General features: G+C 36.7%; 3 protein-coding genes across 10 annotated transcripts; all 3 read left to right on the top strand.

The window, feature by feature from the left end:
• The first annotated feature begins 4,135 nt into the window (after positions 1-4,135).
• Positions 4,136-5,059, top strand: LOC125204305 (RING-H2 finger protein ATL79-like). The gene has a single exon (XM_048102909.1). The coding sequence runs from the start codon at positions 4,367-4,369 to the stop codon at positions 4,922-4,924; it is 558 nt and encodes a 185-aa protein (XP_047958866.1). The 5' UTR covers positions 4,136-4,366; the 3' UTR covers positions 4,925-5,059.
• Positions 5,060-11,012: 5,953 nt separating this feature from the next.
• On the top strand, positions 11,013-14,404 carry LOC125204692 (insulin-degrading enzyme-like 2). Of its 8 annotated transcripts, XR_007173616.1 has the most exons (6): positions 11,013-11,492; positions 11,617-11,668; positions 11,840-12,162; positions 13,621-13,735; positions 13,825-13,876; positions 14,038-14,404. XR_007173616.1 is itself a non-coding variant. In XM_048103400.1 (5 exons), exons 1-4 carry the CDS (start codon positions 11,114-11,116, stop codon positions 11,905-11,907), a joined length of 288 nt encoding a protein of 95 aa, XP_047959357.1. In that variant the 5' UTR covers positions 11,013-11,113; the 3' UTR covers positions 11,908-13,876; positions 14,038-14,404. The 8 variants fall into 8 exon arrangements, 1 of the variants encoding a protein (XP_047959357.1); XR_007173612.1 differs by having other exon boundaries at positions 11,013-11,236; positions 11,382-11,492; positions 11,840-13,876; XR_007173618.1 differs by lacking the exon at positions 13,621-13,735 and having other exon boundaries at positions 14,100-14,404.
• A 943-nt stretch (positions 14,405-15,347) lies between these two features.
• Positions 15,348-18,886, top strand: LOC125205322 (probable glycosyltransferase STELLO2). The gene is made up of 4 exons (XM_048104182.1): positions 15,348-16,075; positions 16,350-17,589; positions 17,954-18,080; positions 18,170-18,886. The coding sequence occupies exons 1-4, from the start codon at positions 15,619-15,621 to the stop codon at positions 18,635-18,637; spliced, it is 2,292 nt and encodes a 763-aa protein (XP_047960139.1). The 5' UTR covers positions 15,348-15,618; the 3' UTR covers positions 18,638-18,886.
• Positions 18,887-18,940: the final 54 nt, after the last annotated feature.

Raw genomic sequence — 18,940 nt, 5'->3', positions numbered from 1 at the left:
GTGTGTGTTTTGAAGAGAGTTGCAATAAAGATATTTGATTGGCATGTTTATTTTTGTTGGCAAAAAATTGTCTAAATAGCTAGATGGTTGATCATCAGATTCAACACCACTTTTCACACTGCTTAGTAATTTCCACATATATTACTCCCTCCGTCCCGCTTAAGACGACACATTTTCCTTTTTGGTTTGTCCCAACTAAGATGACACATTTCCTTTTTTGGTAACTTTTTCTTTCCAATTAATACACTCAACCACTTTTTCTCACTCTTATTAAAATATCTATCTATCTTCATCTCTCTACTTTAATACCTACACCCACATTCTCTCTCTCTAATTAAACACTTTAACCAATAACTCCTAAAATCCCGTGCCGGCTAAGCAATGTGTCATCTTAGCCGGGACGGAGAGAGTAATATTTTTAAAATTCCGACAAATTTCACGCCAAGGGATGATTAGTCAAAAGTGCATTTGAAGATTTAAACTTGGAGTTTTTATATCTTACTATAAAAATATTTAGAATTATAAATCTAAATCTTCTAATTTTTATAATTTAACTTATGGTATATTTGAAATATATATTTGGAATTGCTATTATAAAATTGAGCATCTCTCAAACACACACGGCACACAAACACCGCAAACCCACACACACTCACAACGCGCGCACAATACATACCACACAACACGCACTACATGCACAATACACATGTTGCACACGAACAAACCACAAATATAAGTAGAAAATTACTCCCTCTGTCCCATTAGAAATGAAGAGTTTTCCTTTTTGATCTGTCCCATTAAAAATGAAACGTTTCTAAAAATGGAAACAATATTCTCTCTACTTTTTTTTCTCTCTTACTTTATTCTCTCTTCATTAACTGACAAACCAACACTACATAAAATCCCGTGCCGAAAAGTAAATGTTGCATATTTAATGGGACGGAGGGAGTATTATAGAGATGCATCCATTCTGGATGGATGGAGTGGTTCTTATGAAATAGTAAACCTTCAATTAAGAGTATGTTGTTGAAGGATTTGAGTGGCTGAGATGGCAATTCTATAGTTGTTATTGTTTAGAGCATCCACAATGGCTCCTAGACTAGAAACTGGACACCTCCTGCCACATCATCAAGACTAGAAACTGTCTGCCACATCACTAGGACACTCAACTGCACAATAGTGGACTAGAAACTGGACTAGCCACAATAAACAAAATAACAAATTCATATTATAAATTATAATCACGCAAATACGAAATTAAATTTACAACAGAAATACGGGAAAATGCAATCTTAATTAAAAAAAATTCTAGAAAATACTCCCTCCGTCCCCGATTAAGAGTCACACTTTTCCATTTCGGTTCATCCCCAATTAAGAGTCATATTTCATTTTTACCATAAATAGTAAGTTGGTCTCACATTCCACTATCTCAATTCACTCACATTTTATTATAAAACCAATATAAAAAAATGGGTCCCACATTCCACTGACTTTTTCAACCAATTCTCTTTACATTTCTTAAAACCCGTGTCCGGTCAAAGTGTGACTCCTAATCGGGGACGGAGGGAGTACGTATTTCCTAGAAATTAATTAGAGAAAATACGTACGTATAGAAAATAGAGAAAGCAACGCATACTAATTTTCTAGAAAATGCAATCCCAATTAAATTACAAACTTAGAAAATACGATGAGTTTCGGAAATTTAAAAAAAAAAAAAAAATCTAGCCGGTCGCTCGCCTATTTCTAGCCTGCAATGGCAGCTAGCGTATCGGTCAGCGGATCGGCTAGCACCCGCGAATCGGCTAGAGCTTACCGATCGGCTAGCACCCGCGAATCGGCTAGAGCTTACCGATCGGCTAGCCTAAATTGTTCTCGTCGGTCGCAATGGAGGCTAGCGGACAAGCTAGCCGATCGGCTAGCCTGTCCGCTAGCCTCCATTGCAGATGCTCTAAGGATGGGGAAGTGACTGTACAAGCCTTCCTCTTCACCGGTCAACATACACCAGAATAGTAGTACTTACTTTTTATTTATATCATAATCATTGAAAAAAAGGTAGTATATCACTGATCACAGTCACTCACCTAATCCATAGCCTCATCCTTAAATACCTTTCTCTCTGTTCAATTCCCTATCCTTGAGGGCATGCAAACTCATTTTTATGAAGCAGCCACGGTCATGAATTAATAAATAAATTGACGCAGGCTTTGGTCCCTTTCAGAGATTTGGATTGTCCAGGGATTGTAACAACACAATCTACCGGACTCATCCTTGTATCATCCTATCTATATCTATATAATACTCACATAACCAATTGGATCAGATCACAATTTCTAAAAGAAGGCAACTCAAATAACAAGAGAATATACATATTCGCAATTGCCAAAACTGAATCCATGCCACACACAAAATCAAACTTTGTATACTAGACAGAATGTTAGCACACCCAGTTTATTCTTATTTTAAAATTCTAGTTTGAAGTCTACATTTATTAAATATTAATAAAATAGCAGCATAAAGAAGATGATAGAACTTTCCCAACATTAAATGATGTTTGAACTCTAGTCCAAGTGAGAGGTGATAATTCTTTTCAATCATATGTGGAACACAATAATAGTTTAGCTGCAGCACTCTCTCTAATGTTCCAGAACTTTGCTCTATTATTTTTCTTCATTTTTCCAAATAAAACACGCTAGCATACAAACTGCAATCCACAAGCCACTCTGCCTATCATTCGAGCTTATAACATTTTAGTCACAATCCACTTAGCACACCTTCATGAATGCTGTTTTCATTTAATTCTCGAGGGCCAAAGAAAGTGACCACTCTCCTTAGCCTATTCTGGTTTTGTCTTAGCTCATCTCATTTGTCACCACTACCAAACGAACACGTCGCCCATTTTTTCTATGATGAATTGGCAATTGGACATCGATGCTACATACTGAAATACTTATGAGCAGTTAGTATAGTCACTATTTGCACAAATAGGATAATAAACCATTTTTGTGGGGGTGTGTTTGCATATAAAATGGATGATGAATAATGCAGTTGATAACTAAGTTTTAGAGTATTTAATATCAATGCAACTATGCATAGAATATTAAACATTCTTCCCAATTTGCAAACAGAATTATTTACCAGTTCTAAACATATAGTACTACAGAAAAATGATAAGCATTAGATGACACAAATGTATAGGCCTAATTAGGATAAGAATTATCTTTGGCAATTCATAATTGCAAAATGAAAAGTGCAGTTTAGTGATGATTGAAGGCAAGAAAAAGCACACTTGCTAATCATACACATAAATATCTTTCTTTGTTCCAATAAACCAAATCAACGGGCATTAAGAAAAGATAAAAAACTAATATCAGTGGACGGTTCTTGCATTCAAGGATTCCTAGGCTGACTCTGTTTCATGTTAGTAATTTATTCGTACCAACTCCCAAAAATCATGGATCAAGAAATAATGTTGAGTGGTTATAAAAAGGCAGACGGTGGTGCTATAAAAGCTTGTCTGGGGAAGAATCTGAGAAAGGGAATCAACCACAATTTTATTCTTCTTTTTACTATTTTAGCAACACTTTCTCAAAGTGCGTGCATGGCCTGACCTGATTTCACCGCCCTGAATAATTTCTGAAATCTATGTAGTACAGTACATAATAGTATAATACTATTGTTGATTTGTACTCACATCTCATGTCGAGTTTAACAAAATTTAACCTACATGCCTGCTTATGACACTTAGTAAAACAAATTCATAATCAAGTTAGTACTAGTTGTTAGCAAATGTTGTGATCAATACACCCCTTTCATACAACCTATCTTCCCACTTCAAGAGTCACCTAAAGATACATTTTTCCTCTCATTCCCATCATCTCTTCATTGGGTGGAATTGATGTTTCACTAAAAAAGAATCGTATAGGATAGGCCAATGCCATCAAACATCATTTGCAGTAAAAGAAATTTGACTGCTGGACTACCCAAATCCACTACATACGTGGCTATTATTATGCACAAACCATCAACGCAAGTGAGATGACCCACCAAATTCAGCTACAAGACAGATAGCAGTTTATATAAAACAGAAGCCTCTGCAGCAGCCACCTATCTTGTTACCAATAAATTTAAGCTGCGTACATAACTCTCCCTCTTTCTTTACTATTTTATTATCATCGTCATCTCATTCCCCAATTCTCCAGCACCCTCTTTTATCACCACACTCCTCTGCTTCACTCAAACCTTCCATAAACCTCTACTTCACCAAAAAATTTAAACATTTTCTTTTGCAGAGCTCTTTGTTACAAGCACATTTTGCCTAAACACAAGTGTTGATAATTTGAAATTGAGTTATTAAATTGAGAAGAAGATGAGGAAGGTACCTTCTATAGGAGTGCGAGTAGCAACAGCGATGGCGGAATTCAATTCACACTTATCCCCACCGCCATCTTTACCGGCCTCCAAGGTGGCAGCGCCGCCTGAATCGCATCCAGGGGCAGCAGTGAGGTGCGACGCCCAAAAATGCCCGTGGTGGCCGTACTCCAGCTCGAAGGATTTCAAGGCGAACACGGCGTTGATCATCGTGGTGCTCCTGTGCGCGCTCACCTGCGCGCTGGCGTTCAACGCCGGAATCCGCTACATCGTGCGGCTGCATTGCAGGCGGAGGCGGCGCGAGGAAGGCGAGATCGACAAGGGGGTTCCAGTTCCAGTTTCAGTTCCAGGTCTGAGTTTCACGGAGGGGATGAAGCTGGCAGGGGAGGAGACGGAGTGCATAATCTGTTTGGCGGATTTCGCTGTGGGGGAGAAGATCAGAGTGCTGGATAAATGCAACCATGGATTCCACCTCAATTGCATTCAGAAATGGCTTATTTCGCACTCATCATGCCCTACTTGCAGAACCAATTGCTCAGCCCCATCGCCTCCATGAAAATCATTTCTACGGTTATTGGTATGGAAATATTACCCCTTTTCTTCTGTTTTTGGTCACTTTTTGTAGTTGAATCCTTATCATGTACTTAATGTAGACTCTGGCATTAATTTTGTTTTGCAATGTTTTGAAGTATTTGAGTTTGCTGCGTAAATTCAATTCTATGTCATGTTTATGCATTGCATACATAATTTATACTCCTTCCGTCCCCCATCAGAAATCACACTTTGACCGGAGACGGATTTTAAGAAATATAAAGAAAAGTTGGTTGAAAAAGTTAGTGGAATATAGGATCTATTTTTTTATATTGATTTATAATAAAATGTGAGTGAATTGAGTTAGTGGAATGTGTGACCTATTTACTATTTATGGTAAAAAATAAAAAGGTGTGACTCTTAATTGGGGACGGACCAAAATGAAAAGGTGTGACTCTTAATCGGGGACGGAGGGAGTAAATAAGAATCGAGGGATTTCATTATATCCAAATTCTAAATATTGTACATACTTTAAATTATTATTTTGATAGTTAGAAAATGTCAATTGATGACAAAATTATAACAATAAAAATTATTAACACAACATCAAAGATTTATGCTGTGTTTATATCAAAATCTTAAAATTTTAGAATGTGTTGATATTATATTGAAGAGTTTGAAATTTGTAAAAAAAAATAAAATTAGCAGGTTGCACTACACTAAAAATTGAATTAAAAATTGAATTATATCTTCGTATGTGTTCACATCACATTAAATAGGTATCATCGTTATTTTGCATACCGTTTCACATTACAAAATAACCTACATATATCAACATAATAAACAAAAATCATTTTTGACTAAATCTATACCTACAAATACTCGAATTAATTTCTCCGATGCTAGAATGTTCGGGTATTTTTGTAGTTATATATTCACATCCGAAAGGGGACGCCCTCAAATTGTACCAATTGGGTGATTTTAGTTTTTACAAGAGATTAATAGAACTAAGAGCATCTCCAATAGCGGTTAGCCCATCGGCTAGCCGATTTGAGTCGTTAACCGATCGGCTAGCCGATCTATTGAAAATGGCTAGCCGCGAATCGGCGAAGAAACTGGCTAGCCCACGCCGATTTGAGGGCGCTGGCCGCCATTGTGGCGTGCCGATCGGCCAGCGCCCATTTTTCGTTTTATTTTAAAAAAAAATTGAAAACCAATATATACGCGATTTTAGTTTCATTTTCATTTGCACCACTTGTTTTAACGAATTTTCTCTCTTTCTAAATTTCTGTACAAGAGCAACATCGAGCGATGAGTAACGCAGGTGATAGCAGTGGTGGTAGTAGTGGGGATGATGAGGAGTACAAACGGAGGAGAACGAGGCTATGGAGGCCTACATGAACCACGAGATAGAGCGATACATGCGAAGGGTCGAACAGCAGGCGGTACCTCGCCCTCCACCCGTTGTCCACCGACGAGCAGCGGATCGATCGGGATCACGTAGCTGCACATCAGCGGCTATATGACGACTACTTCGTTCCGGACCCGCGGTTTCCCGCAAACATGTTCAGGCGGCGTTTTAGAATGCGCAAGGAGTTGTTTATGCGTATCGTTGACGCTTTGGAGCGTCGGCACATGCGGACATGCGCCAAGTGAATGCTCATATTCAACTCCAAAAGGATATAATTGAAGAGTTGTGGGCACGGAAGACTGCACGGCGATAGTTTTTTTTTTATTATGTATTTTTTTTAAACGAATGTACTTTTTTTTTAAATGAAATGAATGAATTTTCCCGTATATGTCTCGTAAATTTAATTTCGTAAATGTAGTTGTTTTTGAATTATTTTTATTGCGGCTAGCCTATGGCTGGCCTTAGGCTAGCCTATTTGATTAAAATGCTGATGTGGTAGGTGGAATTTTAGTGCTGATGACGTGGCAGGGAGAGAGAGTGGTTAGCCTATAGCTGGCCTATTGCCACTGGAGATGCTCTAAGCAAACGAGGGTTGGATCACAAAAACAATGCACAAGCCTTGTGTTAGTCCTTCTCAAGGCACGATCTACAATGAACCTTTGATGGATCGAGCCTTGCTTTACGTAGGGCCCGTGCCTTAGTCATGCATTTTAGCGATTTTCAACAGAAATTTGAGAAAAATAAAAGTTGAGTGTCATTCGAGGGCATTCTTCCTTGGACAAAAATAGAAAGAAAAGAAACAACAACATTAACAACTTTGATAAACAAAAGAAATCACAACATTAACAACTTTGAGAAACAAAAGAAATCACCACGAGTATGCATCTAGACTAATTAAATCTTCATCACCTTGCAATGAATTCATCAAACATCACCAATTTCACCATGTGTTTATGGGGTTTTGATATTTATGGTGTTTTTCTATTGAAAATGAGTAGCTAGATAATTCCGATTCATAGCTCGTAGTGATTTGTGAACTACGGATTGAATGTCTTGACGTAGTTCTTTCGTAGCTACTACCATCTCTGACCTCTATCTATGGTGTTGAACTTTAATAAACTACTGAGAAATTTATTTTTTCCGATCTTAACATTTTGAAATATCTTCAGAAGTCCATCAACTTCGATGTATTATCGTTTGAACTACTTTTTCACTATTTTAAACTTTTTTTGGACAAAAATATTCTCAATCTCATGAACGACATTTCAGTCTATTTTGTCTCTCTTATTTATTAAAATATTTAATTTATCTCTTTTAATTTTTTTTGGCTCCTTTCTTCCTTCTCTTTTTCTCTCTTCTTTCCCATTTTTTTCTTCTCATTTTAATATAGGAGAAAAATAATTAAGAGATAAATTAAATATTTTAATAAAGAAGGGAGAATAAATAGAGTGAAATTTCCATCATAGGCTTGAGGGTACTACATCAAAGTTAATGGACCACATAAAATATTTTCAAATGTTACAGACAAAATTGATATATTGGAAAAGTTTGTAGAAAAAAAACAGTATTCCATCAATAAACTATATAAATGCATCTATATTACTCTCTACATCCCAAGTTACTTGGAGCACATTTCTTTTGAGCACAAGATTTAAGAAACTGATTTGTTAAAGGTTAAAGTGGAGAGAGAAAAATAAAAGTGGGAATAAAGTAAGAGAGATGAAGATAGAGTAAAGTAAGAGAGAATACAGTTTTTAACAAAAAAAGAAATAACTCAACTACCTTGGACAAACAAAAAAGGAATACGACTCAACTATCTTGGGAGATCTTGGGAGGGAGGAAGTAATTTATTTTATGATAAATAAACATCATAAATCATAAATAACCTAGATTATCAAAGCTTCTTAGTGTAGTATACATATGTAAAGATAATTTCAATAGATATATATACTCCCTCTATCCCAAAAAAGATGTCACACCTGCGAGACGTCACAGAATTTTCGAAAATTTTATTTTGTGTGTTAGGTGAAAAGAGAAAATATAATATTTTTATTTATAAAATATACTTAACCTTAGTTGAAATTATTAGATGAGGGAATATTTTTAATATACTTCAATACAAATATGGAGTAAAAAATTCAAAGCCCCATTTACCATTTAATACACATAATTCAAGATATTAATGAATAGCTTCCTAGGTAAATATAGAGAATAGAAAACAATAACGATACAATAAGGATGCCGATACAATAAACTTAGATGCGTTGGCGCGGAGACGTGAACATTGTGGGGTCGGATGCCGATACAATAAACTTTCAGGAGAAACTATGGGGCCGGTGATGGGGTCGGCCGACCCCACTCGACCCCACCTAAATCCACTGTTGGTTGAAGCCCCAACACCTATGATATAGGCAAATTTCAAAGTATCGGATTATCATTAAATTGGTATGTAAAAACATTAAAATAAGGATTATATATTCATTCAAACATATGATTGTTCATGCATATTAATTCATTAAATAAATCCATCTATCCATTTATTTTATTAAAGATTAATTATACTAATCGAGATTCACCTTACCTATTATTTTTTATGAAGTAAATGTAGTATTCGAAAATACAATGACCAATAAATAAAACTAAGAAATTAAATTAAATCAATATGAATGGCTCTGTTTATAATTCACTACCGCAAACTTTATTAATATTCTAACTTAATCATCTTCATCGATATAATACATCTATAATCTAGGAAAATTATCGTGGATAAAATATAAAGTATGTTTCTCAAAGTCTCTTCCTCTAGCTATACTCTAGGATAATTATTGTGGATAAAATATAAAGTATGTTTATTGAAATAAGGGAGGACAATCGGACCAGTCCATTGGATTTTGGGCCAATCTTATTCGGGTTGTGGGTCAATCGGGTGTCGGCTAATCGAGTTGTGATTTTTTTCGGGTTATAAAAGTTCAACCCTAACCTAAAAGTTTGGGTCTTGGGCTAGCCCAGCGGATTAATCGGGTTCTAACCGATAAAATTAACATGTGATCAATCCTATAAATATTGGTGAAAATTAGTTATATTTATAAAGTGTAAAATATTTAATTATGATAAATTTGAGATATATGCTCAAACTCAAACATAAACATGATCAAATACTAATATTTGAGATTTATGCAAGATAAAACATAAACATCAAGAAATTTTAAAGCATGTTTCAGAAATTTAAATATATTTTTTAGTGATTTTGAAGTTTCTAATTTATTTATTTATTTATTTATTTATTATGTTAATAAAAATATAATATATATAATTTATATATTTAATATATAAAATTGAAAGTTGTTTTTTTAGTTTATATAACCAATGAAGTGTCGAATTAGAGTCAAACAAATAGAACATAAAAATTTTATCGGGTTTTCGGGCTAGCCCATTGGGTTTTCAGATCTGGTCCTAACGGGTTGCGGATTAATCGGGTGTGGGCTAATCGGGATGTAGTTTTATCGGGTGGGAAATTTTCAGCCCTAACCCTATAAATTTGGCGGACTATTCAGGTCAGTCCAATAGTTGCGGCTACATTTGCATCCCTAATTGAAATCACATATTTTAGAGAGAACAATAATGGCACTGGATTGTAGAATAGAGATTCGGTAACTATTTATGTACTCCCTCCCTCCCAAGATAAGTGACTTACTTCTTTTGGGCACGGGATTTAAGGAATGGTATTTGAATAAGTTATAGTGGAGAAAGTAAAGTATAAGAGAGGGAAAAGTAGAGGAGAGAAGAGAGAATAAAGTAGGTGGAGAATAAATTAAGAGAGATGACTTTTTGCTAAAAATGAAAATAGGTCACTTATAATGGGACACCCCAAAAAGGAATACAAGTCACTTATCTTGGGACGGAGGGAGTAGTTTATTTATATTCCATTTATAGATTATAATTAGTTAGCCAATCAGCTTAGCTTTATAATTAATTACAAAATTATTTAAATAGTTTAACTAGGACGGGCTAAATATACCAAAATATCGCATTTATCGTATCGAAAAAAATATCGAAAATATTGAATTTGCGGTATACCGCAAGTTGCGGTACGGTATAATACCTTACCGATAGATTTCGGTACGGTAAAGGTATAGATTTTACTATACCGCAGTATACCGCAATATACCGCATTTACGATATTTGCCAAAAAATCGATATATATTATATTAAAAATAGTTAATATGTCCCTAACTCTACTTTCATATTTTAGTTCAGCCGTCCCCAACTCTAAACACACTCACATAGAGATGCAAATCATGTCCACTGTATAGATTTAATTATGGTGTAGTTTTAATCTTTTGGACATTATTTAAATAGGTGAAATTTTATTTTATATATTTGACTATAATAGAATTTTTTTTGGCATGAAACACAGGTACAAAGGTATGTCATACCTTATTTTAGTATACCGCAATATGGTATGGTATACCGGATAGACGATATGGTAACGGTATCAGAAATAATCATTGCGATATACCGAAAAATTCGGTAAGATATAGGTATTACATTTTCTCATACTGCAATTTGCGGTACGATATGCGGTATGACATTCTCGGTGCGATATACTGTACCGTGTCACCCCTAAGTTTGATAGATAATTTATTTATATTGGAGTTATATCATTAAAAAAGATTTAAAATGATGTTGTTATGATGTTCAACAAAAATTTGAAAAACCAGGAAATATAACCGGGCGCGGAACCGGTGGATAGTTGAATTCAGTGATCGCAATCGACTGAATTTGCACTTGGCGTTGGGAGTAATGAAACAGGAAGATGAGATATTGAAGGCGCGCAATGATAAAAGAGAGTATCGAAGGATTGTTCTGCAAAACAATTGCGATGCGGAAACTGACAAGCTCCGTAATTTATGGTTGAGAGTTTTGGTTTGTATTTTAGGTTTCGCGGAAATCTGAAATTGATTAGGCTATTTCTCAATTTTGTTGTTTGGCTTGGATTTTCCTTCTTTATTTGAAATGTGCTGCTTCGATGGATGCTCGTGTTGATTCTGTTCAGCATTTTATCTTGCAGTTTCTCGATTAATCCCCTTTGATGCTTTCTTATTGCCTCTGTTCCCCCTTATCCATGTTATCTCAGAGAACCAGAAAAAGTTTGCTATCTGATGTCTGGCGGATGAATCAGGTACTTTTATAATTTGCTATCAAGTCTTTATAGGTTTTCCAAATTTAATTGCAGGGATGCATTTATAAATAATTTATTTGAAGAGAACTAATTAGTTATTTACACTTGTTTCTTATAAATACAGCTTCGGAAACATTTAACTGTGAAAGACCACCCACACCACAAGTACAGTACAGGTTGGTATTGGTAGCTTCATGTTAAATGTTTTTGATCACCAAGCTTCATCACCTTATTTTTTTGTTGTGGATAGAGAAAATTATGCTCTAGTACGTAACAGTATCTATCATTTTATCTTGGTCCTTGACGCACCCTCTTATTATCTATGATCTTTTGCAATGCACATGCAGGAAATTGGGATACTTTGGACGTCTGGCCAAAAGAAAGAGGATTGGATACTAGAAAAGAGCTTCTGTAGTTCTATAAGGAATATTATTCAGCCAAGCTCATGCATCTTGTGATATATGCAAAGGGTAGTAGATTGATAACTGACTGTCACCTGGTTACTATGGTCTTGGCATGCTAAATATATATGAACTTATGTAGTTGGATTGGTTTAGATGGCTTCGATAAATGTGAAAGCCATGTCCAGAGCTATTTTGAGGATATCTGAAACACAAATAGAAGCTTTATCAGTTTCCCTGGCCAGCTTTGTGATTCAGAAAGCCTTCAGGTACTGTTGGAGCATCTTTATCAGTAACTTTAACCTACCGAGTGGCAATATTTATTTTTTTCTTTATATGATGATTAACTGTGAGTATGAACCTCTGTGGGAAGATTATTTGGAATGTTTCAATGTTTTGCTCCTTTTAAAACTACAAATTCTGAGTGAGATCCACAATTTATTTCCTTTATTTTTTGTTGATAATAAAGGCCTCACTTGTTGTCATTACCATCAAATTACTACAACAGTTCCATATTTCAGCTCCTCTTGGGCATCTGTCTTGGTTACTGTTGCAGTATAGAATCATGAAATGACATCAACGAGTCATTTGTCAATTATTAGTGCACCATTTTAAAACTTTTAGCCCATTGAGATGACAGAGCTTGAAATGTTACTGTGCCACCTTTGCATGGTTATGTATTAAAGAGTAGTGTCATAATCATTTCCCCTGAAATTCTTTTGTTGAAATGTAATGTTTAATTGCTAAAACTAAGTTTGGTTAAATGTGCAATGTCTCTACTTTGTAAGAAAATAGATTATATCTTCACTGTCTAGTGTCTATTTCTCAAATTCTTGTAAAAGCAGTTTTAATCAAGGAAGGTCACATGTTGAAATTTGTATGGCCAATAACACCGGGAATTCGTCATTACAATGAAGGACCAAGAAGTTATCGGAGTCACTTGATTGGTCATGAAGGAGAAGGATCTTTCTTTTACATCTTGTAAAACTGGGTGTTGTTGAGCTTCCTTTCCATGCATGTCCCCACTCCCCCTCACTGACTTGCTGGTAGGAAAAAATGTCATTAGACTTTTGTTCTGTGCTTACCCCCTCCATCTCAGCCCCAACCATATCAAAATAATTTTTTAATGATAAACTGGCACTCTTATCAGTTAAGTTTTCTGGCTTGTGGTGCAGTTTGAATCTTATCGATTTTGTATTGAGCTATACATATTAGGTGTTGGGATTATTTCTGCAGAACTCATCTGTCATATATCTCATGAATCTCATGATTTACAGATTTAGTCATTCCATGTATTGCTCTATGGATTTTTATGCACTAGTAGGATTTTGATCTACTAAGTAAGAAACAAAATTGTACTACATTCTAAGAGACAACGTAGTTACATAAAGTGGAAATCTGTAACCAAAAATGCATAATCAAACTCTATATTGATTAGTTCATTCAAATAAATTACTTCTACAACGCAGAAGGCCTAAATCCTAGTGATGAGAATTCTGCACTTGTCCACTACATTCAGGTATTGAGAAAAATTCTTGGAATCCTGCCAGCCAATATCTCAAGTCTTTCACAGGGATATGCTTATGTCGTTTCTTTATTCATTTTTCATTAAATAATGAGTTAATAGCCAAGAAACGAACCCCTGGAAACAAGCCAGATGTTCTTTTAAGTTAAATGTCAGCTGTAGAGGCACGGTGTTTGAACATTACTACTTTTGTAACATGTAGGTGCACCAGGACGATTTCAGGCTAAATGTGACACTTGAACTTTTTGCTGTGATAGCAAAGCAACCTGCATTTCACCAGCTTAGATCAGTTGGTTATATTACTAGCTTATGCAGATGTAGGAAAAAAACTCCTGCATTCTATGTTCTTCCATTGTATTGTGTGAATTTTGTATCATAACAAGCGCTCACATTTTCCTGACTGTAGCAATGACTCTGGTATCCGAGGTGTACTTTTCATTATACAATCAACTGTCAAGGTAAAGATTGCATTGTTTATAAACAGTTTGTGAATAGTTTATTTTTGTCTAACTGGTGATAGGTAAAATATTTACATGTTTGTAGTTACTAAAATAAAACATCTATTCCATTGCTTGACTATCTTTGTAGAATCTATTTAAATGTGCATATATTCGTTTAGTATGCACAGAGCTAAAGAATACATGCCTTGAGCTGCCACTACTACTGACTACTTGGCATTAGTTGTGATGGTGGAACTGCGGCTGCTGTTGCTCATCAATAGTGGCGGATCGCGGAGGAAGTGCTGCTGGTGTTGGCTGTTGAAGTCGGCATCAGAGAGAGGGTGCTGGTCCATCCGAGTGGTTTGAAGGTAGTGAGAATGAAACCTGCTGCTATTTTCACTCCAATATCCAACATTGGGAAAGACTAAAAAATTTGGCTTCTTACCTACATGAGTGTGTGTATATGTATAGATAGAACTGGTTTATTTGGCCTAATGTAGTGATTGGACATTGACTTTGTGAAATAGTATGATTTTTGTTATGGAACAAGATGTACAGTTATATCGATTTTGGGGAATAAGTAATTAAACCTAAAGTATCAGTCGTTAGTCTTGCCTAAATACTAATGCTAGCTAGTGTCCTTTTCTTCTTTCCCAGCGTAATGAATACTATAGTCTTCTTGAAGCAGACAATAAAAGACTGTTTATTTGACTACAAATAAAAGACTGATTATTTGCTTCTCGTTTCAGCTAACTCATGACTAAATTATTTTCTAGCAGACAATAATTAGAAACTTAAAATTGTCAAAGTCTACCCGAGTATTTACGTGCTCGCTTTCTTTGCACGATACATGGTGATGGAGCATTCCATTCTAATTCAACAAAATTTTTCTGTAAATTTTTTGGCTGCCATTGATGGCAGTGGCACCATTCTTTAATAATCTTAGTAAGTATGTATAGTTGCTAGCATTAAATTGAGGATTTCGGAAAAGAATTTTATAGTCAAGTAAAGTCTCAAACTATTACCATTATAATAAGTTTGGTTCAATCACTAATAACTATACGAGAATTTTGAACTCTAATTTCTTCCAATTTTCCAAAATTGCAAAAACATTAATGCAACCCAACTAACTACAAAAAAACATCCTTGTTCAGATCTTTTTAACAATCCCCGCCCCACCCAAATCTCACTGCTTAAATGATTCACAAAAAAGGTAGTATTGGTTTGGTTGAAATACCATTAATCATATACGTACAACTTACTTGGCATAAGATAAGGTGAACAAAAAATTAATACTAGTAATAGTATTTTTTTGCAATAGCCCATCGTCAAATAATTAGTTGATACATCACCATCCCACATCAAATCCAACCATCGCAAAACCAATCAAAATTATTCCAAAATGTTAAATACTTAAAAAAGAATAAAAATGAAACTTAGCAAGTGACGATACCCCCAGCCTGTACTTTATCATTGCTTCTTACCAAACTGTAGTTACAACTGCCTGTCTTAGATTCAATCTTAAGGCAAAACCAGCTCCACTATCCCCTTTTCTGTCGGCAGCTCTCCCCACCCCCTCTAACGAGATTCAGACCAAACAACAAATCCACACTGTAGTCAATGCTACACTGAATTTCCCAAGACTCAAACTTTTTTCTTTTCTCACCGCCACACCATTTCCCTTCTTCTGTCTCTTGGTTTCTTGGTGGGGGTTTCAAAATTCAACTCTTTACACTCGAATTGATTGAACCCCCGAAAATATGCTAGTCCAAGATCGCATTTTGCCCACTTCTGATTCGCCCAAACTCCACAATCATCGCAAACCCTTTTCCATTACGTCCAAGAATCTCGATCTATCCACGTGGGCCTCCGAGAATCTCTACAAGATCGTCACGATTCTCCTCCTCATCGCCACCGTCGCCGCCCTCTTCTTCCTCCGCAACTACTCCACCGCCGGCGGTGACGCCGCGGCGCTGCTCTGCCTCCAGTCCACGCAGTCCCGCACGATTCATCCCAAGTTTCCGAATATTAATTGGAACTCTATCGACCGCATTGTTGACAAATCCACGCCGTTTGCTAACTTTCGATCGGAGAAATGGATCGTCGTCTCTGTAGCGGATTACCCTTCCGATTCTTTGAAGAGAATGGCTAGGATTAAAGGATGGCAAATTCTTGCCATCGGGAATTCTAGGACTCCCAAAGATTGGGAATTGAAAGGTATTGCATTCAATTCTCAGCTTATGTTACTGATTTGAGCTGGATTTGCTATTTCAGTTTCCAAGTGTTTCCTTGTTAAGTTTTAGATGGCATTGATCCTTTTTCTCTCTGTGTATGTGTTATAATTCTCAGCTTAAGTTAGTAGTTGAAATTGAGCTAGTTGGATTTGCTTTGTTAAGTTCTAGATGTATGTCACTGATGCTTTCTATTTGTAAGTTAATATCGCTAGATCGAATCTTTTAGGATATTGAGCTGTATTCTGTTGCTTCAACAGGGGCGATTTATTTATCATTGGAAACACAAGCTCAATTGGGGTTCAGAGTGGTTGATTACTTGCCTTACGATTCATATGTTCGTAAAACTGTTGGTTACTTATTTGCCATCCAACACGGTGCTCAAAAGATCTATGATGTTGATGATAGAGGCAACGTGATAGATGACGATATAGGAAAGCATTTTGATGTTGAGTTGGTTGGTGAGGGTGCTAGACAAGAGGTTATTTTGCAGTATAGTCATGAGAATCCCAATAGGACCGTTGTGAACCCTTATATACATTTTGGGCAGCGGTCTGTTTGGCCGAGGGGGTTGCCGTTGGAAAATGTGGGTGATATTGGCCATGAGGAGTTCTACACGGAGGTCTTCGGGGGGAAACAGTTTATACAACAGGGTATTTCCAATGGGCTACCTGATGTCGATTCTGTATTTTACTTCACTAGGAAGGCTTCTTTGGAGGCGTTTGACATTAGGTTTGATGACCGTGCCCCTAAAGTGGCATTCCCTCAGGGAACAATGGTGCCTGTCAATTCATTTAACACGATATTCCATTCGTCTGCATTTTGGGGTTTGATGCTTCCTGTGTCGGTTAGCACAATGGCCTCTGATGTCTTGAGGGGGTATTGGGCACAGAGACTTTTGTGGGAGCTTGGTGGATACGTTGTGGTATATCCACCCACTGTTCATCGGTATGACAAAGTTGAAGCATACCCTTTTTCAGAGGAGAAAGATCTTCATGTGAACGTGGGGCGTCTGATCAATTTCTTGGTGGCGTGGAGATCTAGTAAGCATAGGCTGTTTGAGAAAATCTTGGAGTTGAGTTACGTTATGGCCGAGGAAGGCTTTTGGACGGAAAAGGACCTGCATTTCACTGCTGCTTGGCTTCAGGATCTTCTTGCTGTCGGTTACCAGCAGCCTCGTCTGATGACACTCGAATTAGACCGGCCAAGGGCAACCATTGGTCATGGCGACCGGAAGGAGTTTGTTCCTCAAAAGTTACCATCTGTGCATCTTGGAGTTGAGGAGATCGGAACAGTGAATTATGAAATTGGGAACTTGATTCATTGGAGGAAGCATTTTGGGAATGTAGTGCTCGTGATGTTCTGCAGCGGACCTGTTGAGCGTACTGCATTGGAATGGAGGTTACTATATGGCAGGATATTCAAAACAGTTATTATATTATCTAAGGAGAAAAATACAGATCTTGCCGTGGAAGAAGGCCAATTGGACTATGTTTACAAGTATGTGATTCTTAACTCTGATTTCCTCTCTATGTGCTCCACTTTTGTTACTCTTTTCCCCCTTAATTTGTATGTAACTCTATATGTGCAAAGGACCGCAACTTAGTTAAGAAACAGCTCGTCTAGAACTAAGTCTTGTCAAACTTCTCACTGTAGGCTACGAGCCTACGAGGCTTTCTTTTTGTCGACGTTTCTTTGCTGAAGCAGAGGGCAAAAAATCTTAAGCTCACTAAACTCAGTAGAAAACAACATTTTGCAACATTCTGATCATTTTTTTATCTTACATTTTGTACGCTTTTTGGTGAATGAGGGAAGCTTGTGATCTTCTTAGTTCTCATTTAGATAATCTCTCTATTGTTTTCAGGTATTTGCCAAAGGTTTTCGAGAGATACTCCAGTGCAGACGGCTTTCTGTTTCTGCACGATGATACCATTCTTAATTACTGGAACTTGCTCCAAGCTGACAAGTCTAAGCTCTGGATCACAAACAAGGTAAATCTTTGATTTTTCACTCAAGTATGCATGATTGACTTAGAAAAACTGGTGATCTCGCCCCATCTTATAATAATGGATGTGTTTAGGTGTCCAAGTCGTGGACAACTGTCTCGGTTTCTGGGAACTCGGATTGGTTTGTGAAGCAAGCTGATATGGTGAAGAAAGTGGTTGCTGCAATGCCTGCTCATCTTCAAGTCAATTATAAAGAGAGTGTAAAAGATCACCAAAACCTCGTAATCTGCAACTCGGAAGTGTTCTACATCCCCCGACGTTTTGTTGCTGACTTCACTGATCTTGTCAATCTCGTGGACGAGATGGACGTCCATCACAAAGTTGCTATACCAATGTTCTTTTCAGCAATGGATACGCCTGAAAACTTTGACTCGGTACTCAACTCAATGAAGTATAAGCAGAAGCTACAGAGCAACTCGACGTTGTTCTACTCTCCCGAAGCCCCTGCCATTCACCCCTGGAGTGTGACGAGCGAGCACGACTTCATCAAGCTGATCAGAATCATGGCAGCCGGGGATCCTCTGTTGATGGAGCTCGTTTGATGTCGAAAATAAAGTTAGACTTTTTTCCTGCAGTTATGTATTCAGTTTCATCGACAATAAATACATACTACACAAAGTTTTTGTTTGTACTAATATTCTTTCAGGAGGAAGAAGGCTTCCTTTGTAGATTTTGTATTTTGGAAGCATTGCTTAGGTGTAGATCTTGCCTAGAAACAGTCAGTTTTGCTTTGGTATGTTTTCTTGGAAAATGTAATGTGTACATTCGATTTAATGTTCATTCTTACAACATATTACATGTTGCTTCCACCAATTTTTTGAATTTTTGGTGTCTCCAAAATGATT

The sequence above is a fragment of the Salvia hispanica genome, chromosome 2, assembly GCF_023119035.1.
Source record: "Salvia hispanica cultivar TCC Black 2014 chromosome 2, UniMelb_Shisp_WGS_1.0, whole genome shotgun sequence".
In the NCBI taxonomy this organism is placed as follows: Eukaryota; Viridiplantae; Streptophyta; class Magnoliopsida; order Lamiales; family Lamiaceae; genus Salvia; species Salvia hispanica.
Note: the sequence above shows the minus strand (reverse complement) of the source record. Positions and strands in the feature narration are given on the sequence as shown.